This window comes from Vulpes lagopus, chromosome 12 (genome assembly GCF_018345385.1).
Source record: "Vulpes lagopus strain Blue_001 chromosome 12, ASM1834538v1, whole genome shotgun sequence".
NCBI lineage: Eukaryota > Metazoa > Chordata > Mammalia > Carnivora > Canidae > Vulpes > Vulpes lagopus.
Genome location: NC_054835.1, coordinates 13530560 through 13558065, shown reverse-complemented (window position 1 = coordinate 13558065; position 27506 = coordinate 13530560). Strand labels below are relative to the sequence as shown.

The following is a 27506-nucleotide window of genomic DNA, read 5'->3' as shown; positions in this document are numbered from 1 at the left end:
CTCAGTTTCTCTGGGATGTATGCATTTTATTAAACTTCTGTTTGTTTTTCTCCTATTTATTCAGCAGTAAAAAGGAATGAACCACCATTCTACACATGGATAAATCTTACGTGCGTTTCGCTAAGTGAAAAAATCCAGTCTGAAGAGGTTGAATACTTCATGACTCCATTTCTAGGACATTCTAGAAAAGACAAAACTACAGAGATGATATAAGGATCAAGAGGTGGGTGTTTGAAGTATTCCACGTGATACTTTAGTGCTGGATACCTGCCATTGTTCATTTGTCGAAACCCAAACATTTTCACATTTCACAGAGTAAATTCTAATACACTCATTTAGGATGTGGGAGTGTCACAAGATGGTATAGAGGCCAAGGCTGCCCCAAATGTGCCACTTTTGCCATACTGATCATCTTGAATAAAAGTTACTTTTTAAAAAAGATTTTATTTATTTATTCATGAGAGACACACACAGAGAGAGGCAGAGACACAGGCAGAGAGAGAAGCAGGCTCCATGCAGGGAGCCTGACGTGGGACTCCATGCAGGTCTCCAGGATAACACCCTGGGCCGAAGGCGGTGCTAAACCCCTGGGCCACCCGGGCTGCCCAATAAAAGTTACTTAAGAGACAGTCTCTGCAATGAGGACACTTAGACCCTCTTCTATCCCCCTGCAAGCAGGAAATCAATCTCCCATGTGAAGATCTCCCTGCTCCAGGAGGTAAAGAGAATTCCTTATCACCACAAATGGGAAATTTAGAGCAGAGAAGGCTGCATAAACAACGCTTCTTATTTTTTACTAGTTTATCACCCCAGCCCAAATTCTGTTTAGAATGCCTTACTAACTGAAGCCACCAAAGGTTGTTTTCTTTCTCCTGTGAATTCCTCACAGGTTTATTTTCTCTTTGTCCATAAAATATAAAAAGATTCCACGCCTTGGGTCATTTCTTTGGGTCTTGATTCATGGCTCTGTGGGCATGTGATTAGACTTCGGTTTTTCTTCTCCTTTTAATCTATCTCAGGTCTATTTAATTCTTAGTCCAACTATAAGAACTTTGGACTGAGGAACATTTCTTTGTCCCTTTTAGTGAAATACAGAGTATGACAAATAATCTAACTGGATTGAAAATACATGAAACAAACAAACAAAAACCTCGCTGTAAATTGTGTGTTAAAAGGCGCTGACAAGTAACTTTGGAAATCAGTGGAATCTGTAGACTAAAGGGAAAATGTACATAAACAATGGATTTTATAAAGTTCTTTCTCATCAGGGTGGTAGTTAGCAGTTCTGAAAACACCACATCTGTAATCTGGAACGGAGCAGTGAATTAAATAAATAGCAGGTGGTGAGAACCAGGTTTGTCACCATTAAGTAGAAAGTTACAGATTAGCAAAGAGAGAGTATCGTAATATCCATGTGATGACAGACCAGGTTGGAGACATCAGCACAAACTCATCTTTACCTTACTATTGATACAGACAGTTCCACATAGAAATCTTTAATTAGGTGTGTTTACATAGGTGGGAATACATGCATATATTTCCTTGCACTGCCCACTGAGCCCACTTATGTTCCCACAGATAAGACTTTAATACCATTCCTTAATAAAAGGAGTCAGGGCTCTTTGAAGATATTGCTGGTACTAGAATTAAGATAGTAAATATAGGAGCCAGGATAATCTCAAAGTATCAGAAAGTAAGGAAGTACAAGGGGGAAAAAAGCCTAGAAAGATGGAATTATGCCCATGAAATGCAGGAACCAATGGAAAGCGCTGGTAAAAATAAATGATTTGTTGAAAAGAGACCACAGGTCCCAAATGGAGTCACTTATGTTAGGACACCCAGGTCAGCAAACCAGAATTTACTATCTAACCTCACTGCAGTTTCACACACATGCGCACATCCATGTAACTTTGACCACTCAACCTGGGAAATGTACTGAATGGTCCTTTCTGTTCCCCTTAGGAGGGCAACCCTGACTAAAATAATGCATCCTTTGCTAATAATTTCCTTTTTAAAAATTCCCTCTCTGCCTTTCCTTCTATGCAGCTCAAAGGAGGTCCTTTCTATTTGCTAGATAGGATGCCGCTCAATTCATGAATTGTTCAATAAAGCCAATGTGATCCTGCAAATTACTCAGTTGTATTTTTTATTAATGGATTATGCAGGCTTTTTACAATTGGGGTTGAATAGACCTCTCCTAACAGAGGTCTATTTAATAGATTAGAACTCCAAATAATAGATGCAGACACCATTAAGGAGGTGGAGCTAACTCCCCTTTCCTAAAGTGTGGGCTTCTCGCAGTGACTTCCTGCTCATGAAGACACACTGGATGCACATGGGAAAGAGTAACCTCACAGTGGGCAAGCCTGACTGCCACTGCCTCGGCCAGGTGACCAACAGGAACACCCACAGTGACAAGTGTTCCCTTGTTATACAGTGATGACAGAGCACTTTACCTCTGTGATCCACTTCCTTGAAATCCACAAACCCAGACTAACCATGAGGAAAACAAGTAAATCCCAATGCAGGTCTATGTAAAAATGCCTGACCAGTCCTCCTCAATACCAACAAGGTCACTGAAACAAGAGAAGTCTGAGGGACTGTCCCACCCAAGGAGAGCCTGAAGAGACAGGATGACCATGTCATGTGGCACCCTGCATGCCACAATGGAGCCAAAAAAGGTACAACAGAGGGAAGCTGAATAAAGTATGGACTTTAGGAAATAATAACATATCCATATTTGTTCATTGACTGTGACAATTCTGAAGAAAAATAGAAAGAAAGTAGAAATTAAAAGTCAAACAAGAGAAACCTGTTGCATCAGACTAGAAGCCTAGAGGAAATGTGGTGATTAGGAAATCACCCTAATAAAAATGCACATTAACAAAATGGACCTTAAAATAAGGGAAAAAATAAGCAGACCAATTAGCCATCCAGGGGCCTCTTCCTGCTGGTTCTCCTCTCACTGCTCTGCAGTTTTCCTCTCCACGGATAGGGAAGGAACAGGAACAGAACTGTTCTGCAGCTCCCCTGAGACCTGACCCACCCATTGTCTCCCTGCCCCCCCTCCGGGGCCATGCCCCACCCAGTGATGACACAGGGAGCAGGGAGCCTCAGGACTGTTGATCCTCACGTGTCGGCTGGCACTTTCTGGATGGCAAGGGACCGGGCACACTCGTGGAAGTAAAATAAATTAATATTTTTAATGATAGAAATAAATTAATACTTGCAAGAGGCAAGAGTGGTTTTGGACCTGGCAGGTCCATTCTCACAATGTGACCTAGACCGTCTTCAACCTCCCATCTTGCTAAGTGCTCTGGGGTGGCCCCATTCACAGGCACAGTTTCTCTATCACATCTGGGGCCTCCCACAACTCCAGGCTGACACCGACTCACCATTCTACTGGGAAGGGTTTCTCTTTCTCTTGGGTTCCATGAAAAGTCCTGGCTTTAAGTGTCTTTGGCCTGGCTTGGGTCATATTCTCATCCTCGAAACCATCGGGGCACCCAGAGGATGGAGTGTGGGGTTGGGTGCACTTGGATCATATGCCCATCTTCGATGGGTGGGTGGAAAGTGAGGTCTGCCCTCTGGAACTGTTTGGATGGGAAGCAGCCGAGATGTGGTTCCCAAAGAATTGCTGAGATGCTGGATGTGGACATGAGAACAGATGCTGGGCTGAGGAAGCAGTAGATTCCACATCACTGGTGGCTGCCTGCATGGCTGTGGAATCTAAAGCTCAAGGAAGGAAGGAAGGAGTTCACTCAGGGTCAGGGGCCGTAGCCGCCCACCTAGTGCTCTTCCTGTCCCCCCACAATGGCAAGATGCTCTTCCACTTGCTAAAAAAGCAACTTTGCTGTTGGTGTGAACTCAGTGTTCCTGCCTTGGGTATTGGGCCCTTGTGTCTCAGAAAGGCCCACAGACTTCACTTGTGTCCCTGGGAGGAGGGAGCCCAGAAGCCACATCTGCCCCCACCCTCGCTGACCACATTAATCACCCATCCCCACAGAACAAACTGGCTCCTTTTCCAGTCTCTTCCTTCTCCTTTACAAAGAGCAGAGACCACATGTGAGGATGATAAGGAAATTATAGCTCAGCAAAGCAGTGGGAGGCTCTAGGATTATTCCACACCACAAATCCACACATGATGGGTTTTCTGGAGGCCAGTCACTAAGTCATGCCTGTGGCTCTCTGAAACCATGCAGCCTCAGTGAGAACTGCCCGCTGGGAGACACAGGTATTCCTATATCCTTGATTATTGACAAGTACACATGTCAAAGGTTTACATCACCGTTAGGAGGCCACAGGATTGCAAGGGCCAGTGTGTTGTATAGCTGTTGTAGCCAGGGCCACATCTGACATTTGTAGGGTTAAGAGACAGCGAAGGAGGAGGTGCTTGTCTCAACCACACAGATGTGCCCATGGACCTGTTACATTGCCAGGAGCACAGTGAGCTCAGTAACTGGCCTTGGGGGTTGTCAAGACCCTGCCTGGTCTGAGCTGGAGGACCACACGTGCCTCCCTGGATGGTCAGAAGCCAAGGGTTATCCTGTCTCCTGACTGTTCATTACTGACTACTCAGATGGAACGAAGGATCCAGCCAGTGCCAGGAGGGCCCCCCCAAGGCTGCACACGGGGGCTGGTAGGCCACTGCAGCCAGTCCTGCATAAAGCCATACGTGTTACTGAGTGCCCTTGTGGGTCAGGGCTGTGTTGAAACCTGGGGCTACCCAGGCAGAGTGTGGGCAGCGGCACCCTTCCCAGGTGGGAGGGTGGAAGAACCCTTTATAACCTCTGAGGCCCTCTACCACCTTTGACTGTGGCTGAGTTGGATCTGAAACAGGGAACAGGTGGGACATTTCACTTTTCTTCTGTAAGAGCCTAGGAGTGAAGTGCAGAAAACCAATGCTCCAGCTCACCTCTGACTCATGTGTGACCCTGGGTTAGTCCATCTATCCTGAAGGCCCAGAGAGATGGAGGAGGGAGAAAAAAGACAATTATGCTTAAAACTAACCCAGGCCCTGGCCCTGATCCAGACCCTGACCTCGATCTCAATCCTGGCCCTGTCCGCAACCCCACCTAGATTCTCAGGCTAATCCACACTTGCATCATGAACAGGCCTGAAAAATTAAGTGTTAGAAGGTTCTTATTTTCTCCCAAGATCTCTTTGGCTGTGCAATCCTGCCTACATGCCCACAGAGGTGGCCTGGCCTCAGGAGGACTCACAGATTGCTGACTCCCACACCCCTTGCATACAACAGCCAGCAGCATGGTGGCATTTGTTTTGATTTTTTGCTAAGTTTATTTTAATCCAAGGACTTTGATTCATACAAAATGTCATTGTAGAAACAATAGCAGAATCCAAAGTCTGGGTGTTCAATATTACTCAGGCAGCAAACTTGTCAATCACAGGATTGTTTTAAAGCAGGTCCCAGTTGTGTTGCATGGTTGGGACTTCTTTTTGGGTTTTTTAACACTGTTCTTAAATATAAAGTTTTGCAACAAACCTTTGATTTATATCAAATATAATTAAAAATTAACAAATGAGTACATTGTATCAAAAAGTACGAAGATATACATTTCCATGCACATACTTGTATATATGTATATATGTATATATTTTACATGCACACATAACTTATTCAAACTACAGCCACTGCTTGACTGGTCCAGATGCAGACAACTGGTTAATGCATTTCAATTTTGGCAACTCACTATGAGATCTCAGTGGAAACATGATAGCTGAGAAGAGACGATACAGAAACAAAACCGGAAGTCAGGAAAACAAGACACAGTTTCTCCTCCCCCCACTCCCTGTAGTTTTCACCAATTCCAGTGTCTAGAAGAATCCAGACAAACTGGTGAGACTGTGTGGGGCTAGAACAGTGATTCTCTACCCAACATGGCCTGGGAAGCAGCCATGGTTCTGCACAGAATGGATACATTCAAAATAACATGGGCCAGAGATGAAACATCAGTATCAAAATACATATCCTTCTGCTTTGCAACAGGAGCACAGCGATCTCATGCACAGTCTGAGATACCATTCCAGTTATTATCTCCTATTGCAGTAAAATACTCTGTAATCTTGAAGTTTCAGAGTGTTGTGCCTTCCAGTAAGGAAATTCTATAAAATGGTTTGGTCACAATCATGCTGAAACCCTAGAACAGGTGGCGGTCTTATGTGATTTATTTCTATTAAATGTGTGTCTTTTGTTGCATAGCCCTATAGGTTAACGACATCCACTCACTGGAACACACCTCCACATGGAGAAACGCACACACACAGCACAGGCCAAGTTTCTTTAAGATGAGTCATGGGGTAAAAGCCAATGAGAACACTCATGATCCAGCCAAGAGATCATCTGACATTTCCAAACATGGAGGATGCACCAAAATCTAATCATCTAAATGTTCCTTTTGTTCACAAAACAAAGGGTCTCCCAGCATTTTATGCACAGCCTCCCAACTATGGCATTTCCCCTTTGAGAGCGGCCATGAGGTTGGATTTCTCCTTCACTTCCTGCCTTCCCGTGTCTCATGCCACAGATAGTGCAGGGCTTCAGATGCTCCCACTAGAGCCGCAGCAGCCAAGCTTCTCCTTGCCCTGTGGCTTCCTCCAGCTTTTGACCTCGTTTTGGTCAGGACATCCCAAGTGCTGGCATCTCCTCAGACAGGACCTCCCTCCTGCCCCGACATTTCTACCCTCCCTCTTCCCACCACCTCTCCCTCTCTGGCATTATCCAAAAAGAAACTTCCATGACAACAGACATCATGCCCCCTTTGGCAGGCATCCCGTCCCTGAGATTCAGATGTAGAACACACTGAGAACACCCCATACAAGGACACGCTCTACACTGCTCTGTGACTTCCCAGGAAAACCCTTCCACTTGTGGGAGGAAATCAGGGAAATGGTTGCTTTGTCTCCAAGACAACCGTCCCCCTGGATGTTACATGAGTGTTCTCCACGGACACCAGCTTTCCACTTGGTTGATATTTGGAACTGTTTCCAGCTCTAAGGATTCACCCATGCTTCATGCAGGCTTCACATCACCGCCCCCAGGAGCCTGGCACGAGAGGGCTCGGAAGTCAGGCACTTGGTCGAGAGCGGCAGGAGCCAGGAGAGCCGGGAGACCACCCAGGCTGATGCAAGAGCATCTCCTCAAACAAGCCTCACACACACACACACACACACACACACACACACACACACATCAAAGAGCTGAGAGCTTCCTATAGGTTGGATTTTTTAAAGTTATATTACTATTTCCTTCCCTATTTTTCTGTTTTTCTCTTTTTTTTCTAAATCAAGTATATGGAATTGACAAAAGAGGGAAGGGTGTTGCGATTAAAAACCAAAACCAACAGCAAGAATGTTTTCCAGATTTGGTCCCTGTCGGGGTTGACGGCATCTGGGAGAGGATAGAGTGTGTGTGAGTGTATTTCCGGTGTCCATTTGCTGCTTCAGCTACAAAGAGCAATACTGGGCATGTTTGTGGGCACTAACAAGACTTGCATGGAGCCACAGGCCGGCTCCCAAGGCTGTGGCCATCTACCGCCAACTCTGTCTCATCTTGCCAAACTTTTGAACACCCCAGGGTCCTCTGTACCACACACTTGGATAAAGGATGGTCTCCACAAGATTCAGACCTCCTAAAAATGGCTCCAGGCACACACCCCAGATGCTGGGGTCCACCACACAGGATTCAGACTGGCAGGGTCCTAACGCAGCACATGCAGCCACTTCCCGTGTAGGGTCTGTGGTATGAGACCCCGGCAGGCAGCATACAAGGGGATAGAGAGAGCTACGTCCCTCTCTAAAAGGGCTTCAGGAATTGGTCCAGCGTGAAAGAGGAGGTGGGGGCGGGGTGGGGCTGGGGGGAGCAGCGGGGCCTCCCCCCAACTGGCCCCAAAGGCGGGGCCCCTCCTCCCAGGGGCTGCTGCCCCCGCCTCGGTGCCCCTGAGCGTCCCCGGGAGCCCAGCGTGGATGATAAAACTCATCGACTGGAACGCACCCACTGAGCAGGTGCGTGGCGGTGGCGGTGCAGCTAGCACCAGTGGTCTTGGTCAGGGTGGTGGTAGCTGTGCCGAACCCGGCCGCCCGAGCTGAGTCCCAGAGTGCAGTGGTAGCCATTGGGCACGCGGCGGAGAGGGTGGGACTGGGAGGTCAGAGAGGACACGTAGGAAGTCCGGGAGGAGCGGCCTGAGTTGGTGGCCACAGCCTCCTCAAAGGTGAGTGTGTCCTCAGGCTGAGTGCAGGCAGTGTCCTCACTGTCCAGACGCTGCCCCAAGTAAGGGTCAGAGCCAATTCTAGAGCTGGCGGCCAGGGGCTGGCTGAGGGGGTCTCTCTGGAGCAGAGCGTTGTGTTCAGAAAGGCCACGACTAAGCCGACCAGGGGAGAAGGTGGGGAGGCTGGTCTGCGCCCCAACAAAGTGGACAGGGGATGAGTTGGCCGTCTTGTAGGTGACACTGGGACGGGGAGTCAGCGGAGTCTGGGGGAGCTGCCTCCGCCCGCCGCGGCCAGGGGTGCTAGCACCGGATGTTGACAACAAGGGGCTCCCATTCACTGAACCACCACCCTACATAAAACAGAACAGAGCAAATAAATATCAAAGGACCAGATCAGAGGCCAGTGCAGGTGAGAACCATGGAGGTGGGGGTGAGGGGCACAGAGAGAGGCAAGTGCCCTGGGAGGGGGGACTGGTAGGGCACATGATGGGGTGAAGGCAGATGGTACCGTTAGGCCTGGGGTGGTGGTCAGAGAACCATGGGTGACAAAGGGACAGGCATAGCCCAGGGAGAGGAGAGACCAAAGGCCAGTCCAGGGCAGCTGGGAGGGGAGCTTTGGTGGGGAGGGAAAAGGGGAGGAAGGGGGGAGTACAGATGGGGCCTGGGAACCGGACATGAGAGGATTTGGAGCATGGATGGGGGTGGGGGCAGAGGTTGTAAGAAGGGGCTGTGAGAAGTCCTGTCTTACCGGTCTCGGGGGTCCTGGCTCCTGCCCCGCTGTCGGTGACGTGGGGTGGCTGCTGAGGGATGGTTTGGGCTGTGAGGGCTCACGGCCCCCAAAGCGGTCACAGGAGTAGAAGCGCTGCTTCTCCGAGGAAGACGAAGAGGGCTGCCTCCGCTCCTGGGACCGACCCCGCTCCTGCCTGCGCTCTCTCCGGCAGCCTGCGGGCCCCTCTCCCAGGGGTGGCCCTGGCCCCGCAGCACTGCTGGGTGCTGGCCAGGAAGAGGAGAAGTCAGCACAGCAACCCACGTGGGGAGACAGTTCCCCACCCCAGACCTGGTGCCCAGGGCCAACAGCGGGACCCAGGGGAAGAGGTGAGGGGGCAGGTGACCCCTGACCACCTGACCACCAGGCCTGGGACCCACCGCCCCCGTACTCAAGGATGCTTGTATGGTAGAGGCACAAAAAGGAAGAGGGTCTCAGACCCCTGCATCAGGCCCTGGCCATTTGAGGGACCCCCGCACGCACCACCATCTGTGTCTGCAGACAGGCTGGCCCCCTTCTCCAGGGACTTCTGCTTCCTGTCCCTGCGGCGGTGGCAGCGGTGGTGGTGGTGGGGCACAGCCTGGCTGGCTGGTGCTCGGTCCAGGGCTGCGTTGCAGAGATGAGCCACATGGGGGCGTTGGGGCGCCAGGGTGGAGATGGAGCGCTTCATGGGGCTGGCGTCTGGGGCCGGCTGCAGGCAGGATCAGGGTTGGTGTGCAGCCTGAGAGAGGGGCCTGGAGCAGGCTCCATACTGAGGGCCTAGGGTTCAGGAACCACTAGGCCCCTCCCTCTCCCTGGAAAGGTCCTCCCCACCTAGGTCCACCCTTCCTCCCAGAGTACACTGCATAAGGTGCTGCCCATCTCTGCCAGACTAGGCAGGGGCCAGGCCGCCCGGGGGACAGGGAGGATACCAGGAAGGGGGCTGTGGGCCTGGCTGGGAGAACCCCAAGGGGTGGCTGCATGTGATGGCTCTGCTGGGCCAGGGCTGAGATGAGGACCTGTGGAAATGGGCCCTCCAAGTGCTGACCCCCACCCTCTACTTGGTGTCCTCAGGCTGACCGCCCAGCTGGCCAGGGTCAGAAAGGGGAAGAGGGCAGGAGCCACCACCAATGGGAGGCAGAGACAAGCTTAGAGAACGAAGTCATTTAAAATGTGCAGAACCAGGAACCACAGAAGGAGGCAGGGACAAGGTCCGCTCCAGGCAAGCACTGAACGCCCCAGCCTGCAGGCCATGCCCTTCTAAAGCCCCTAACCCTCCCAGCAAGTGAAAGCAAGGCCCCCAACACAGTCTCAGGTCTGCAGACCCCTCTCTGAGTCCTTGTGAAAGGGCCCACAGCCCCCTTGCCCTGGAGCATCCTGCTCAGTAGTCAAAGCATCCCGGAGGAGCCGGGGATAGAGGTGTTGCCGTCTCCAGTGTCCAGAGAAAGAACAGGGCAGATCATCCCCAGAGCTTCGATGCGGAAACAGGAAGCCCAGGATGTGAGGCACCGTGTGTGTTTTGGTGGGGGGTGTGGGTGGGGAGTGTGGGCTGGGGTGGAAGAGGTACATCCTCGAGACAGGGAAAGGCTGGGTCATGGACACAGGCCTGGGGGATGGAGGCCCCAGTGCCCCAACAGGAGGCTGAGCTCAAGTGGGTGGTGGGGACTCTTGGCAGGCCTCAGAGGATTCTGGTTGCACCTCCTGAGACCGTCACAGTATTCTGGGAGTGCCTAATGGGGCCGGCAGTGTCCAGTGCAGTGCAGGTGGGAGCCTTGGCATGGGACACGAGCCCTTCCCAAGCCAGGTCTCCTCATCCCCTACTCCCCAACCCTCCCATGACCCTGACCCTCCCAGACCACCCACCTGAGTCTCTGCAGCCAGGCGGGGCATGGAAGCTGCTCGTCCCTGGCTCTCCAGCCCAGGTTGGGGCTCCCCATCAGGACCTCTCAGGGCCATGCTCTGCATCTGGACATCCACAGCCTGGGCATACAGCAGCCTTCAGTCACACCAGCCCCCACTCCACCCTCACCTTCTCCCCCATTCCAGGCTCCCCCCTCCCACCCCACATTCCTGCATCTCCCACCACCCCATGTCTCACTCCCTTCCCTGTGTCACCCCCATCTCCAGCCTGGCTCTCCAGGCCTAGGAGCCCTCACCGGTTTTCCTGGCTGCACCACTGGGATCTCTGTAGAGTGGCCACGCTCCAGGGGTGTCCTTGCCTCACAAGGTACCTCCTGGGTCCTCTGAGTGCCCCAAGAAACAGACTCCTTGATGCCACTCTCTTGGGTTTGTCTGTAGAGAACAGAGGATTGTCCTGTTGACTCAGAGGTCTGTGGCCCACAGAATGCCCACCAAGGACCTGGCTCTAATCTGCCCAGAAGCTACACTGGCCCTTTCTGCTCTGGGCTAGAAGAAGCCCAGAGGCGTGAAGCCCCTCAAGTGCAGGTACCCCCAAGCGGCCACACAGCAAGGGATATGGACCCGGTTGCCAGGGCTCAGAGTAGGTGGGCAGAGAGGGCCCCAGAGACTATTCTGAGGGAAGTCTGAGCCCACCACTTCCTGGTCTGGGGATACCTGGCAGGTTCCTCGGCCCTCGACAAGGTCTCCCATGTGCTTTGGGAGCAAGTTCTTGGCAAGGATGAGGCCACGTGTGTACAGCATGCATGGTGCATAGTAAGAATGTTCTGCCCCTGTGGGCATGCAGCAAGCCCTGAGAGCTGCTCCTGCTTCTCACCCCTCCAAATCCACCGCCACCTCCCTGCTTCCTCAACTTCCAGCCATGGAGGCCTTTCTGCACTTCAGATCTAGGCTCAACTGTCATATTTTGGGGAAGGCCTTCCCCAGTCCATGCACCCCATCTGCTTATCCTTACGCCACTGGTGTCTGTCTCCCAAGTGGCACTGACACTGCCCAGCATTTGTCTGGGCTACTGCTTGTTCTCAGTCATCCAGGTTGCATGGCATGGATCACACCCTGAACTCAGAGCTGGAGCCTGATGGCCTCAGATGGCCACACTAATGACAAGACCAATTACTGCTGGGGTTTTGAGAAGATCATCCTCCATCTTCCTAGAGTTGCAAGCCTCTCCTCTGCAGCATGCTGTCTGGAGCTGCTGTGGCCCTGAGAGGAGGCCCAGCCAGGAAAATAGCAGCTGGACCTCCAGGCCTTGTCAGCCCTGCAGCCACCACATGATGCAGCAAGTTGCACTGTCTGTTAGGTGGCTCAGTAAATGCCCTGACTGCCTGGTACAGGCTGATTAGACCTGGCTCACTTGCAATAAAAGGGAGTGGTGGCTCATTTTATAAAAATTATAACCAGAAAAATAAATGACATTCATTTTCCCAAACTGAACCTGGCTTAGATCAATCCAAAAAGACATCTCCTTGATCCACCAGCCCCAGGGGAGCTAGCCCAGGCCTAGGCCCAAGGAGCTGCCAAGCTGGCCACTTACTAATAGTGGTGTAAAAAGTAACACCACTAAGTTATGACAATTTATTACTCAACAAAACCTACCTGATTAACAGCCCAAAACCCATCACCAAGCTTCAAAAAAGAACATCCAAAACACGTACAGGAGAGGAAGAAATCTTTCTCCTAACCATGCACACTGTGCCCCGTCTGGTATTAGGCCCCTACCTCAGCCCTTGCTGGATGAGGCAGAGAACAAGCCCCGCTTTGGGCTCAGCAAGTGGTTTGCTTTGGCCATGCGATGTTCATAGACGTGGGACCCTCGCTGCTGAGGGGGGGGGGGCTGAGGGGGGGGCCTGCCTGCTACCACCCCTCAGCGATACACGGTGCAAGACAGGTGACTGTTACTTCACCACACTTGGTTTTAGGTGGTTCATTACCAAGAATTATTGCGGCAAGAATTAGGGGATAGGTAAGAAGGACATTGCCAACTTATTTACAAAATGCAGTTGCTTAAAAAATCAGTACCAGAGTGGAGATCTGAGAGGCAAAATCCTTAGAGGAGTTAGGAAGACTAGAAAACATACAGGTCCATCAGCAGAATAGGGTGGGGAATGAGGTGGAAACAAGTAATTTCTCAGTGGTCAGCAGGCACCAAAGGTCAGTGAAGAAGCAGAGGCTCCTCACCAGATAACGAAATGGGCATGCACAATGGGGAAGTAACAGTGGGAATCACTAACTGTCTAACCCACTGACTGTCAGAGGCACCCAGGAATTAGCTTTGGAGTCCACCACAGCCCGTTCCAGCAGCCGGCAGGAATAGCTTTCAGGCAGCACAGTGGACTATTTGGGTGGACAGTGGAGCCAGTCTCCGAAAACGGTGATGGCACCCGAGGGCTCCCTGTCCTGGAGTGCTGCCTGCAGGCGGCCTCTCTGAGAGGTGGAGAAACCAGGAGTCCTGCCCCCTCCCTGTACCACACACCCTGGCTGGGTACTCACATGGCCCCACCATTGCTGAGGGACGCAGAGCTCTTCTGCCGAAGGAAAACCCGGGCTCCTCGGAGCACAGCTGGCTGTGTCTGCTCCAGCGTGGCCTTCAGAGGGTGGAACAGCGAGACAGGGCCCATCTGCAGAAGGGGTGCAGAGAAGAAGAGCTCTGAGGACAGAGACAGCTATGTCAGAAAGCTGGCCTGACCCCACAGCACAGGTTGGGGCTCTTTCTGCCTTGCACCCAGCCCTTCACATGAGGCAGGAAGGGGCTTACTTGCAACCTGGCCTGTGAATGACATCAGGAAAATAATTTCACTTCTTGGAGCCTCAGTTTACCTACCTACAAAATCTGGGAACCACATCCAACTACAAATGGTAAAAAGATTTCATCTCATCAAATTGAATTCACAGGTGGAGGCTGCATGAACCCCGGACTGACCAGAATTCTCAGGAATTCTGAGGAGATTTCAGGCCTTGGGGGTGGGGAGGGGGGTATGTATGGGTTTCCACAACAGACAGAGGAATGGAGGGTGGTGGTGTGGGCATCAGAGACTTCCTATCCCACAATGGGTGAATGTTCCTGTAAGCACTGAACACCAGGGAACTTTCTAGAGTCTACATAGGGTCACTGATGGTTTGGCTGTGTGGGAAAGTTATCTTTGAAGCATGACATCAGGAAGATGGGACCCCAAGCCAGGCCAAAGTCATGAGTGGAAGAAATCATGATCCTGGACCCCTCAGCTTGAATCTCTCTGATCCCTGTCCGTGCGCAGGGTAATTGGGTTCTCCCAGCACCTCCCCAAACCACCTCCTCTAGTAGTCTTCCAACTTCTTTCTTCTACCACTTAAAAAAGTACCATATCCAGGTCACCTGCTCTCAGCCCCTTTTCTTCTGCTCCTGAACACCAGCTCTCCAAGTCAGGAAACCCCCAGTACCATCAAGAGAGCAGCCATTGCAAAGCACACAGGCTGTAAGGAGCTTCTGACTTTGGGGCTGGGGAGGGGAGGCCACAGCAAGAACCTCTCAACTTCCTTTCCTGCTGTGCAATATCCAGGAAGGGTGTGGGTTCTCCCTGCTGTCAAACAACGGGCGGGATCTCAGAGCCTGAGATCTACTTCTTGGAAATCCTGGAACCCGGTACCTGGGACAGGCCTCCTGCGGCCTGGTGAATCTGGTCTCTGGTGGTCTTGTTCTGTTTATAGAAGTCAAATATCATCAGAGCTGCATACACTTTTCCCACTGTCATCTCATCGGCTGGAGGGAGAGAAAACAGGATGCAGTGTAGAGGAGGAATGGCAAGGAAACAGCCCCCACTACGAGGACTCCTGGACATGCTCAGGCAGGGGCATGGGGCTTGGCCAAAGTCGTGCGGTCCCCATGTGGTGCCTCTGGACACAGAGCGCATGCCCCCTGGAGCTGCACTGACTCTCCCCACAGGTCCCTTTATCTCCTTCCAATATAGTAGACATGGAGTTTCATCTTTAAGCACCTTACCACTAACTGTAGGAGTCTCCTGATTTTCTCTGGATTTTTTTGAGGTATAACCCCCACCAGTAATGTGGGTGACCATCCCCTCCCACAGCCCCTATGCACCCACTTATAAGACCATCTTCCCTGCAGGTGGAAACTAAGTCTAGACTAGTAATGAGGTTACCCTGGCCCAGGCCTCTCGGGTCTGCCTCTGGGTGGGATATAAAAAGGGGGTGAACAAGGGGAATTTCTTACGTTTATGGGGTGGCACCAGTAAATCCAGGGTCTTCTGGGGCAGATTGGCCCACACAGAGGAAATTTCCTTCCTCAACTCTGCATCACACTGATGCTGCTTCGTGCCAGCTGGGGCGGGGGCAGACAAGGGTGTGGAGGGGAAGACATGTTAGGAGCCATCTCAGAGTCCCGTTCGGGGAACAGGCAGGGACAGGTGTTGTATGGGGGGAAATGGGGCAAGGATGGCACTAGCAGGAAGCACAAAGCAGGAGAAAGCAGTGCCAGGGGAGCTGTCAGAGCCCCCTTGATGGCACCTGCCCAGAGACATGTGCACGTGGGCCCTGGCGGTCCAGCTGTTGACCCACCCATTCATCCACTTGTTCAGGAGGACTGAGTGAACACCCACCACAGGCCAGGTGCTGTTCTAGGTGACGGAACAAAAGCAACAGAGATGCCTTCACGGCACTATGTGGCCTGAATCAACAACAAAGTGGCAGTAAGCAAAAAATCCAGTGTGTTGGATGAAGAAAAAGCCAAGTAGGGCTGGATGAGAACTATGAGGAGGGCTGCAATTTTGGACAGGGGAGTCAGGAAAGGTCTCACGAGAAGGAGGTGTGCATAAGACCCTGAAAGCAGAAAGGGCCCAGGAAGTACAAAAGCCTAGTTATGGGGGTGGGAGTGTGGTGCAAGGAGTAGATGCTGAGAGGGGAAGCAGTGGAGGGTGCTAAGCAGATAAAATACTGATTTTTTTTAGCATCAGATTTACTATGGTTTAATGTACATACAATGAAATGTACCCTTTTCAGTTATCCCATTCTACAAATTTTGGTGATTGCATAAAGCCATGTTTCCACTCCCAGGATCAAGACATGGTACACCCACTGCACCACTGCCAAAGTCCCTCTGTGCTCCCTTTGCAGCTGACCCCTTGGCCTACCATCCCATCCCATCCCATCCCATCCCATCCCATCCCATCCCATCCAACACTGGTGTGTTTCTATCTTGGTTGTTTTGTCTTCTCCAGAATATTACACAAATGACATCACAGGGTATATTGGCTTTTGAGTAGGACTTGCCCACTCAGCATAATGCATCTGAGATTCATCCATGTTGCTGAACATATCAGGAGTCTGTTTCTTTTGATTGCTGAGTACTATCTTACTGTATGGATACACCACAGTTTATTCATTCACCATTTTTGAACATTTGAGTTGCTTACATTTTGAGGTGATTATGAAATAAAGCTGTAAATATTTGCATATATGTTTTTATGTGGGTATATGTTTTCTCTTCTTCCAACTTAGGAGTGGGATGGCTGAGCCATGGTAAGGAACTGCCAAAACTAGGATCACAAGAATTCCACAATATGCATTCTCACCAGGACTTAGTATGATCATTTTAAAGAGTATTTTAGCCATTATAACCATGTAGTGTTATCGTGCTATGGCTTCATTTTGGATTTCTCTAATGATTAACAATATTGAGGTGTTTATTTGCCTTCCATATATATATATACATATATATTGGTGACATGTCATTCAAATATTTTGCCCATTTTTATTGGGTTGTTAAATTTTCTTATTGCTAAGTTGTGAGACACTTTATCTATTCTAAACTGATCCTATATAAGATATATGTTTCAAAAATGTTTTCACCACTGCTTTAGCTTGTCTTTTCATTTTCTTAAATGTCTTTTTGAAGAGCAAAAGATTTTAATATTGATAAAGTTCAATATATCAATTTTTCTTTTATGGCTCATGCTTTTTGTGTCTTAAAAAATCCTTGTCAAATTCCATATTGTCAAAATTTTCTCGTGTTTTCTTCTAGAGGTTTTACAATTTCACATTTTGCATTTATGCTTATGATCAATTTCAAGTTAATTTTTGTACAAGGTGGAAGGTATGTGCTATGGACTGCACTGGGTGCTCCCCTCATTCACATGTTGAAGTTTGAATGCTCATTTTGATTGTATAAGGCCTAGAAGGAGGTAATTAGGTGAAATTAGGTCATAGGGGTGGGGCCCTGACCCACAGAGTTAGTGTCCTTATAAGACAAGACACTAGAGAATTCGTTCACCCTCTGTATGCACTCAAGGAAAGACCGTGTGAGCACACAATGAGAAGGTGACCACCTACAAACCAGGAGAACAGGGCCAGGAATGAAACCTACCTTCCTGGCACCTTGATTTACTTTCACCCTCCAGACTGTGAAAAATAAATTTTTGTGTTTAAGCCATTCATTTATGGTATTTTGTTATGGCAGCCCAAGCAAAAACACTAAATGTCAAGCTTTTTCCCTTCTTTTGGGGGGGGGGGTGCATAAAGCAGTCTAAGTTTTCCAGTACCGTTTGTTGAAAAAATTATATTTTCTCCATTAATTGCCTTTACAACTTCATCAAAAATCCACTGGCAATGGGAGTGTGAGTCTCTATTGTGTTCCATTGAGTCATGTCTCTGTCCTGTCACCAATACCACACATCTCAGTTAACAGGCTTTATAGAAAGTCTTTTGATTCAAGTAGAGTAAGTTTTCCAACTTCATTCTTTTTTCAAAATTGTTATTCAAGTTCATTTGCTTTTCTACATACATTTTAGAATCAGTTTGTACATTTCTACCTAAATACCTGCTGGGATTTTGATTGAGTTAACATTTATTCTATTGATCAGTATAGGAAGAACTGACATCATGACAATATGGAGTCTTCAAATGTGTGAAGATGATGCAGTGCTTGATTTATTTAGGTCTTGATTCTTTCAGTGTATGTTTTGAAATTTGCAACATACAAATTTCACATACATACTTTTTAGAGTTATCCAGCAACATAGAAGTATTTCATGTTTTTGGTGTGATTTTAGTGGAACTTTTTCCCATTTCAATTGTTAATTGCTAATATATAGAAATAATTTGCTTCTTGTGTATTGACCTTGTATCCTGTGACCTTGCTATTATTGTGTATTAGTTTTAGTAACTTTTTAAAATGGCTTAAAACAAGAGAAATGTACTATCTCAGTTCTGGAGGCCGGAAGCTCAAAATCAAGGTGTCAGCATGACTATGCCTCCTCCAAATGCTCTAGTGAAGAATTCATCCTTGCCAGTTTCTAGATGTTGGTGGCTCACAGCCATCTTTGGCATTCCTTGGCCTGCAGATGCCTCCATTTTATTGACTTTATTTATTACAATCTTTCAGATTTCTCCATAATCATGTAAATTGTTATTATGAGCTATTTTATTTCTTCCTTTCCAACTGGTATGACTCTTATTTCTTTTTCCTAACTTATTGCAAAGGCTAGGACATAAAGTATGATGTTGAACAAGAATGGTGACAGTAGAAATCCTTCCTTTGTTCTTGATCTTAGGGAAAAGGGAGTCAGTCATTCTTTGTTAAGCGTATGATTTGCTGAAGGTTTTTCATAGGTATCCTTGATCAGACTGATGCAGAATTTAAAAAATCATGAATAGATACTTAATTTTGTGAAATGCTTTTTCTGCATCTATTGAGATGGTCATGTAGTTTTACTTCTTTGATGTATTAAATTATATGGATTGATTTTTAAACTTGAACTCAACTTGCATTTCTGGGATAAACCTTACTTTTGCCATCAAGCAAATAGATTAGTTAGATTCAGTTTGTTAAAATTGTGTTGAATATTTCTGTGCCAATAGTCATGAGGGATACTGATCTGTAATCTTCTTTTCTTATAATGTCTTTGTCTCATCTTGGTATCAGAGTGATTTTAACATCATACAGTAAGTTGAAAAATACCTTCTCTTTTTCTATTTTCTGGAAAATTTTATATAGAATTGGTATTATTACTTCCTCCTTAAATGTTTGGTAGACTTCACCTATGTCAGCTCAGGAGGGGACCCGACAGGGACCCGCTAACTGGGCCTGGGATTTTCTTTGTTAGAAGGCTTTTAACTATATATTTTAATTTCTGTAATAAATATAGTGCTACTCAGATTATCTCCTCCTTTTTTTTTCTTAACCTACTCATGTTCTCTGTTCTTGATTGAACTTGATGGTTGGTGTCAAGGACTTCTTCCATTTCATTTAAGTTGAAGTTATTGATGGAAAGTTGTTCATAAAATTTCCTTGCTACCCATTTAATGGCATTAGGACCTGCAGTGGTATTCTCTCATTCCTTATATTGGTTATTTTTATCTCTTTTTTTCTTGATCGGTCTAGCCAGTTTATTAATTTTATTGGTTTGATTTGTAACATGATCACTCTGGCTGTTATGCTGAAGGCAGAAAAGAACAGAGGCAGACCGATCAAAAGCTACAGCAACAATCTAGTCAAGGCCCAAGATACAGTGGTTTGGACCAGGAGCTGGCAGTGGTCGAAGACAAAGAAGTGATCATATTCTGGTGTATTTTGAAGGCAGAGTTAGAAGACATGACAAGAGACGAGACATGGATCAAAATTGGGGTAAAGAAAAAAAAAAGAGGAGGTAAGAATGACTCCAAAGGTTTTGGCTTGAGTGACTAACTGAAAGAACAGGGTTTCCACTGATGGAGATGGGAAATATGGGAAACATCTGGCAATCAACTCTGGGAAATACATTGGGGAACATCTGGCAATCGAGTCTGGGCAAGTAAACCTCTGGAATGTTTACTGGGCCTCCAAGTGGAGACAGTAAATAACTTTTCTCACGTGGCTCCTCACATGAGAATGCAGGTCTTCAGGAGGCTGCCTGCACTAAAAACACAAAGTTAGAAGTCACAGTATTTAAAGCCATGAGAATAGGAGGAATGACAACGGTTGCAAAGAGAACAGTCTGAGGAATGACAACGGTTGCAGAGAGAACAGTCTGAAATGTCACTGAACAGTGACATTCAGAGGGTGGGAGACAAGAGAAAACAGAACAAGAAACACAAAAGTAGGATGTGACAACTGAGGAAAGACTGAGCTGTGGATAGCCATGGTAAGGGCCGAGTATGTGGACGTCCCTGCACAGCTTAATGAGAGCAGCTCCAGCAGCGCTGCAGGGGAAGCCCAACTGCAGCCTAAACAGGAGACCAGATAGACAATACAGACCAGTCTCTCAAGGAGCTGGCTGTGAGGAAGGGAAGAATAAAAATAGAGAAGCAAATGGAGGGGGAAGAAAACTTTCTAAAGATGGGAGAGATAATACCATGTTCATTATTGACACAAATTATCCAATAGAGGGAAAAAAAACAGGCAGGGAAAGAAGCAGGGTGCAGAATTTCTAGTGTGACATCTTTCGGTAGATGAGAACAGGAACTAGAATGCAAGATGGGGGTGGGGGTTACTGGCCTTGACTCATCCACTGCAAACGAAATGGCTGAGCTCAAGGGCACAGGCGCAGCCAGGAGGGCGGTGTGGGGGTAGGGACAGTGCACACTCCCTTTGGTGGCTTTAATTTTCTCAGTAGTCATCACAGGAGGGGGAAGGTGGAGAGGACACCCTGGAGGTTTGTCCTCTCCTAGATTTGGCACAGTCCTGTCAGCTCAGGAGGGGACCCGACAGGGACTGGGCTCACTACAAGGAGTGGACAGAAGGCACACAGACTCTCCACCCTGGGGAAGGGTGCTGCCTCAGATGAACCCGGGCCAGGCTATGTTGTGCCTGCACATGCTCTAGCTCTGGATAACCTTTAACCTCACTGCACCTCAGCTTCCTCACATGAAAATGGGATAATTACAATGTTCATGGGCAAGATGGTTATCAGGAGAATGGTGTCATCGGCCAACAGAGGTGCCATGGGCAGCCATCCTTGGTCCCCTCCACGCAAGCCTCCACATCCTCTTCCCTGCACACCCACCTGGGGTGGCTCTGGAGTGAGACTGCCCAGCCCTGGCTTGGTGCCCTCCCCAGATGCTGCCTTGCTCACCTGGAGCCAGCTTGATCTCCAGTGCGGTCCGAATGAGGGCCATCAGCGTGGACGTGAAGTGGACAGTCATATCCTCATTGGAGATGGGCATGTTCATACGAACCAGGCGCTAGGGACAAGGGGAGCAGGTTAGGGCCAGGCCCACCAGGGTCCCTCCACCACAGGATTACAAGGTGCTTGAGTCCCTTAGAGGCTGGGCTTGGCCTCCTAGGGGCAGCTTCTGCAGGTGCCCAGGCCCAAGCAAGGTTGGGTGGCTGGGAGTTTTGCCAGCATTCACACTCACCCTTGGGCCCCCACCCTCATTGGAGCTGAGGATTCTCCTAGCTGCAGAAAAATAGAAGACCAGGTGAAGATTGTCACATAGCACCAAGCCAGAAGCCTGGATCCCTCTGAAAGAACAGGGGTAGAAGGACCCCTACCCAAGGCAGGAATAAGGGATGTGTGGCCTGGGCTGAAGAGGAAGGGGTCTGGGCTGTAAAGCGGAACCTGGGGTCCCCTGGGATAGCCTATAGACAGGAGGGAAGACCCCTGTCCCCACAGCTCTGCCATCTCCACCTGCAGCCTGGAGTACTGGACAAGAGGCGGGCAGGATAGCCAGGAGCACAGCTCTGAGTTCTGGCTCCCAGTGAGGCACCCCCCCCACCCCAGGAAGGCTTGTGTCTCACACCTCCCAGCCAGAGGGCCAGCAAGAGACATCTGATGCCACTCCCCAAAGACATCCAGCACCTTACAGTCAGAAGGACCTGAGACAGATGGGACTACACAGGGCCAGCGTGAAGTCTGTGAGGGGAGGCTCAGGGCCACCATGTAGGAGTAAAAGTACTCCGGACCAGACTGGGGCCAGTGCCCTGCTGCTGTGCCTCCTGTTTCCCCATCAGGTGAACAGCCTCTTTCCTCTTCTCATCTTTCAAGGACAGAACAGCTGGAGACAGACGTGTCTGTGCCACAGACCTCTAGGTATAGCCAGCAGCTGCCTAGAGCCTGAGGCTCTGAGAACTTACGTGATGTCCAGGAATAAAAGTATCCCTGGCGTGTCTGGAATGTCCTCAGCATGGGAGATCACCTAGCTGGCAAGGTAGCCCTAGGGGCACCATGCGCCAACCCCACTATCTTCTCACAGCAGCGTCTTGTCCTCTACCACAAGACTGAGCTAGAGATGGGGGCACAAGGTCTCTCCCTGGGGTCTGCCTACCCTCTGCCAAGACTGCATCCTGTGACATAGCAGCATCTCTTTCCCTCTGGGGAGGACCCCCCAGCCCTGCCACCAGTGTCTTGGCCCCAAATCCAACCCTCAGCCTAACAGAGACTGGGTGGCTAGAGACACGGGCCCAGACTCTGCCCCCCTGAATGCTGGCAAAGCCCCACCTGGCACATCCAATCATGGTCCCAGGACCTCACACATCACCTGTGTGATGCACACCAGGAAAATCAGCTTTCCAGAGCAGTGTCCCTGTAGACCAGCACCGATGGCAATAGTAGAGGAAGAGGGATTCCTCTCCAGGGAAGTCAGGGAGTCGGGCACCAGCGTCAAGGAGGAGCAAGCAGGTGATTTCCAAGAGAAGAGAGCTCTGTCCAGGGCACCTTCACCAGAGGCTCTCCTCGGCCTGCCCAGGCCCTAGAGGCGCTGGGATCTCAAGAAGCAGGGCAAGACCACAGTAAACACATGTCTCTGCCCTGGGCCTAGACCCTCCTGGTCACAGCATCTCTGCACATCTCCTGGACCGTCCCTAGCTCCCCAGGCCCATCCATGCCTCCTCTGGTCTAGTCATGACCAGAACCGTGGAACTGGCTGGCACTGCTGGGGAGGGACCCTAAAGGCTAGCCCATCAAGGCCCTGCATGCCCAACCTGGCCTCAGGTATCAGTGGACAGAACTCTCCTTCTTGGGGACAAAGCTACAGCCTTGCATGCAGGCCTCCAGGCAGGCAGAACATACATGCCAGGCAGGGGAGGGCCGAGGAAGACATAAAAGGGATCTGCTAGTGGCTCGAAGGAGCCACTTAGCTCCCATAGGCTGTGCTGAGCCAGGTGACAGAGGCAGGCCTAGATCGAGAGCAGAGAGACAGGCAGCATGGACAGAACCAGAGAGATGAAGGCTCTGGTGGGAAGCTCGCTCAGAGACAGGGCGGTGGTGGGGAAGCCCCAGACACATGCCGGTGGAGCTGCCAGACTGGGGCTGGCTGTTTTCTGGGAGCTCTAGGAGCTGCAGGAGGGCTCTGGGTGTGGGGCAGTGGGGGGGAGGGCAGTGCTGGAGGGATGGAAGGTGGGGGTGTGGTGACTGAGGGCACATGGGCAGGTGGGAACAGGCTTGGGGCTGGACCATGTGACCTGCTCACCCCCTGAGGAGGGAGGCCTGGAGTTTACCTCCTCCTTGCAGTTTACCTCCTCCTTGCAGCTCAGCCTCCTAGGCTCCTCAGCAACAGAGGGAGGGAGCTTGGGAGCACCTGGGCCCCTGAAGCTGTCCTTACCCGGCAGCAGCCCTCAGAAGCCCCAGAAATGACAGCAGGATGCCTCTCCCTGGCACCCTTTCCTTCTTCATAGCAGAGTGGCACTTACAAGGCCCTGGAGATGCTTCCTCCTCAGGCTGACAGCAGCCCAGGCCTGGGGAGGTTCTGCATGTGTGGGGCTGGGAGTGAGTTCCTCAGGGGTACCAGAGGCCCTGCAGGCCCCTATTACCCCAGGCTCAGACCCTGAGGGCTGGGTAAGTCCACCCTCTTCAGGCACTTATGGGACACAGAAGTCAAGTGCCATCCTGAGCCCAGAGCAACAACAACTGGTCTGTCCCCTCATTTCCAGGAAATGAAAGAAAAGAAAAAAGGCAGGTGAAGGGCTCTCCACCTTCCTGAGCCTCACAGTGGATCTCAGAGGGGGCAGACCTGCAGGAACGAGGCATGGTATCTGCGTCCCTCTGTCTGAGGAGGTAGAGGACATGGTTGGAGCAGAGAAAAGGAGGAAACAGACAGCAGAGCGGCAGACAGACAGATGGACAAGCCCAGCACAGCCAGCCTCCGGGGTGCAGGGGTGGGGTCTACCTTGTATGCAACTCGAGCAGGGCATTTCTTCCCCAGCCCCAGGGGTGGGGACATGTGTTTCAGCATCTCAAACATGTCATTGTAACTGATGCGCCCACTGGAGACCCGGCCCAGAGAGGCAGAGGCAGGGTGGGGTCCACAGGAGGGGTGCGGCAGGAGGGGACAGGGGGAGGAAGCAGACAAGAAAACAGATCCAGTTAACCAGCGTCAGATTAAATGCCAAACGTCAAAATACAAAAAAATGAGGGACTTTCTCTGCTTGACTCATCCCCTCCTTGCCCCTCCCAGCCTCACCTCCACACTCCAGCCCCACGCAGGGCAGCGGGCAGGGGTGACATCTGAGCTAATGAACATGGAGGGATGAGGAAGGGCTGCATCGGGGCGGCTTTGGGTTGTCAACTTCTGATTTTACACTTTTAGAAACCACAGATAATGCCAAATCAGAAAAGAGTTGTTTCACCATGCCGGGAGAGCTGGCAGACAGAATTACATGACCGATGAGGCCGGCCTGAGAACCACGGCAGAAACATCAGCTTGCCTTAATGCTCAATTTGCTTCCAAGTTAGCCTAGAGGCTAAAAAAGTGGAGAGAAAAAATCTAAAACAAGCCAGAAAACTAGAGCGGGAGCCACGCTGTTCTGCAAGGAGCCCCAAGGCTCTAGAGACAAACTTGACGGGTGAGTCCTGCTCCAAGCCCAGAGACGCCCGAGGCCGCCCAGGGCAGGGCTGCTGCTGGGAGTCAGGGCTGGGCAGGAAATGGGAGACTGCGGAGGGTGGGGGGGGAGGGGGCACGGTGGGCAGCTGGGGTGGGATGTGGCTTAGAGCCACTCTTGCACCCTCCTGACAGCACCCCAGGGACAGGGCCGGGGCCAACCAACAGGACAAGGCTCCAGATCCAGGGAGGTGTCTAGGGGCCGATGACTGTGTCTTCCCGAGACGGACAGGCCACCAGGCCTGCAGCCTCACCTCCACCCCTGGGGACATCTGCCTATAGGACCTGCTTGGGGTCCCAGAGACACGGTCGGGTTCAGGCCACCCAGGAGAGAAAAGGGACAACTTTTTCCTAGCAGGCACATCTGCCCCAGGCTGTGGCCCTCCTCCCAGGGTTCCCAGCCTCAGCTGCGTGGATCCATCCAGAGGTGAAGCAGGCAGGCCTGCCTTTGGGCCTCTGCTCCCTCTGTCCTCTCCTCCCACAGGGACCAGAAACCCTCGGGCTGTTGGGCTCTTCAGACTGGGAGGGGCAGCTGCTCCTGGTGTGCGCGTGCCCAAGCCCTCCTCCTCTGGGGCCCGCGGCCTCCAGCCTGTCTGACCATTAGCCCACCCTTGAGAGCCTGGAGGCAAAGCCAGGTAAGACAGCTGCTTCCTTGGCACAGGCAGGGCCTGGCCCCCAGCTCCCACCCAACAGCCGACCCCTACCCTCAAGGCCCAGCCAGAAAGCTTCATGTGTACTGCCTCAGAAGGCTGCCTCTCCCCAGCCAGCTGGAGGGGTGGGGAGATTAGACGGGAGACCAAAGCGTCCAGGAGGTTGGAGTGCGGGGCAGGGCAGGACGGGAGGAAAGAGAGGTGAGGTGTCATCATTCCCAAACCAGGCAGGGAGTGTGTGCTGTGTTTGCGTTTCGGGCAGGGAAGAGTATGTCGGATGGAGGCTCTGAAGTTGCAAACCTTGTAGGCCAACCTACGAGGGCAGTTCTTCCCTAAGCCAACGGGTGGCGCAATACAACGCAACAAACTGTACATATCCTTATAATGAATCCGGCAACTGGAAAGGAAATGTCACAGGTTATGGCAACCAAGGCACGATGAGCCCGTCCCGCCCGCCCACCCAGCCTGCGACAGGAAGAGGAGCCAGGCGGCTGGACAGGCAGCTCCCTGCAGGGAATCCTGGGGCTTGGAAAGCCCCTGGCAGCATGGCAATCCCAAGATGATTTCCAGAGCCTGATGCAGGCAGGACACACGCCATAACAGAACAAGTGCCGGCCCCTGTCCCAGGCCCCCACTGTGCACTTACTGAAACTGTTGGTGCGTCTCTCCCGGGGCCTTGCTCACCCACCCTCTCTGGCAGCCCCTACTCTGGCTCCCTGAGCGCCTGAAACCTCATGCCTGACTGTCCCTACCTCCCAAATCTCTTGGAATCTGCTGGTCCAGCTAAGAACCCCCTTGTCCCAGGGTGGGCACCCTGGCCAACACTGATGTTTCTCTTTCCTGTACTGTACCCCTTGGTCTAATCAGCTCCAAATTACTTCTGGCAAAGAGGGAAGAAAGAGGAAACCCCACTTTGGCCTCACCCAAGGTGCCTGCTAACCTCATGGGACCCAAAGGGTCAGAAAGCATGGTGAAGCCCCAGCCCCAATAATCACTCAACCCAGTTCACAGCCTGCCCTTTGGGTTCATCTTCTCTCTTCCACCATCAAATCCCTCAGATGGCACCAGATGGAAAGTGGGGGCACAATACTGTCACTCCAATTCAAGTCCTCATTGTCCATAAAACAAAGTCAAAGATATTTCTTTATCCCAAATTTCAAGACCTCCTCAACCTGTCCCAGCTGCCCTTCCAGCTCCTTTGCACTTTCTTCTCCATCAGACACAATCTAACCCCTTTCCCTTCACCCCTGGCCCCATCCCCTTCTCTAGAGCTCAATCTGTCTTGCCCTCTTAAGTCTGGCTCAAATGCCACCTCCTCTGACTCACCAGACAGGTGGGGTCTGTCCCTCCTCCAATACCCCCAGCCTCATACTACAGCCCCTCTGTTCTCTCACTGTCCTGCTGGACTCAGCATCCTCAGAGCACGTGCTTACTTCACCTACAGACCCCCGGTCCCCAGCACACGGCACATGCTCAGAAATGTTGACTGGACAGATGGATGAACACAAAGATGAGGAGACAGGTTGCTCACAGGTGTGGTTGTGATTCTCTTTTCAAGTCTACATTTCACACAAAGTGAGGCAGCAACAACAGGGAGGATGGGAGAAGGCGGCACCAGAAAGCAACAACCCCACGTCGCCTTCATCTCCCCACAGCACATGTGTGTACACACATACCCATACTCACATGCATTCACACACATGCGTGCACAAACACACATGCCCTGTGCATTTACATGTGCACACACAAGCACACACATACACACTAACATGTCCTGCACTCACATGTTTGCAGTCACAGGTGTGCATGCTTGTATGTGCACACACAAACCACCACGTACCTGTGCACACATGCACACATGTATTTCTGCTGCACACATGCAAACACACAAGCCACATGTATACACAGACCTGTATGCATACACACAACACATCCATATACAATATGCACACACATATACACCTGTGCACACATTCATATAGCCACACAGGTACAAACATACACATATATACACACACATACACATATGGAAGCTTGGGAAATTCACAAAGTTTAGTTATTTTTTAAGTCTCTCCAAGAATGAGGAGACAGCAGAGTGGCCCCCTGGGATATAAAGATGAACATATCCTTACATCTGCCTGGAAGCAACCTTGTTCCTGCCTGGGATGTGGGTTAGACTCAGTCCCC

The 27506-nt window shown here is 50.6% G+C and overlaps 1 protein-coding gene across 9 annotated transcripts in view; it reads right to left on the bottom strand.

Moving 5' to 3' along the window:
* Window positions 1-5284: 5284 nt before the first annotated feature.
* CACNA1B (calcium voltage-gated channel subunit alpha1 B) overlaps window positions 5285-27506 on the bottom strand; it is a 196188-nt gene continuing 173966 nt past the window's right edge. For 7 of the 9 annotated variants that reach the window (XM_041725818.1, XM_041725820.1, XM_041725821.1 and 4 more), the window contains 10 exons: window positions 23959-24055; window positions 20928-21036; window positions 15095-15202; window positions 14511-14623; window positions 13378-13505; window positions 11127-11262; window positions 10834-10950; window positions 9475-9682; window positions 8974-9218; window positions 5285-8575 (listed from right to left, as the gene is read on the bottom strand). In XM_041725818.1, the coding sequence (XP_041581752.1) occupies window positions 8045-8575; window positions 8974-9218; window positions 9475-9682; window positions 10834-10950; window positions 11127-11262; window positions 13378-13505; window positions 14511-14623; window positions 15095-15202; window positions 20928-21036; window positions 23959-24055 (1792 nt within the window). In that variant the 3' untranslated portion in view covers window positions 5285-8044. Of the gene's footprint in view, window positions 8576-8973; window positions 9219-9474; window positions 9683-10833; window positions 10951-11126; window positions 11263-13377; window positions 13506-14510; window positions 14624-15094; window positions 15203-20927; window positions 21037-23958; window positions 25717-27506 lie in introns of those variants that run through there. The other 2 variants (XM_041725825.1, XM_041725826.1) reach the window with 1 other exon arrangement.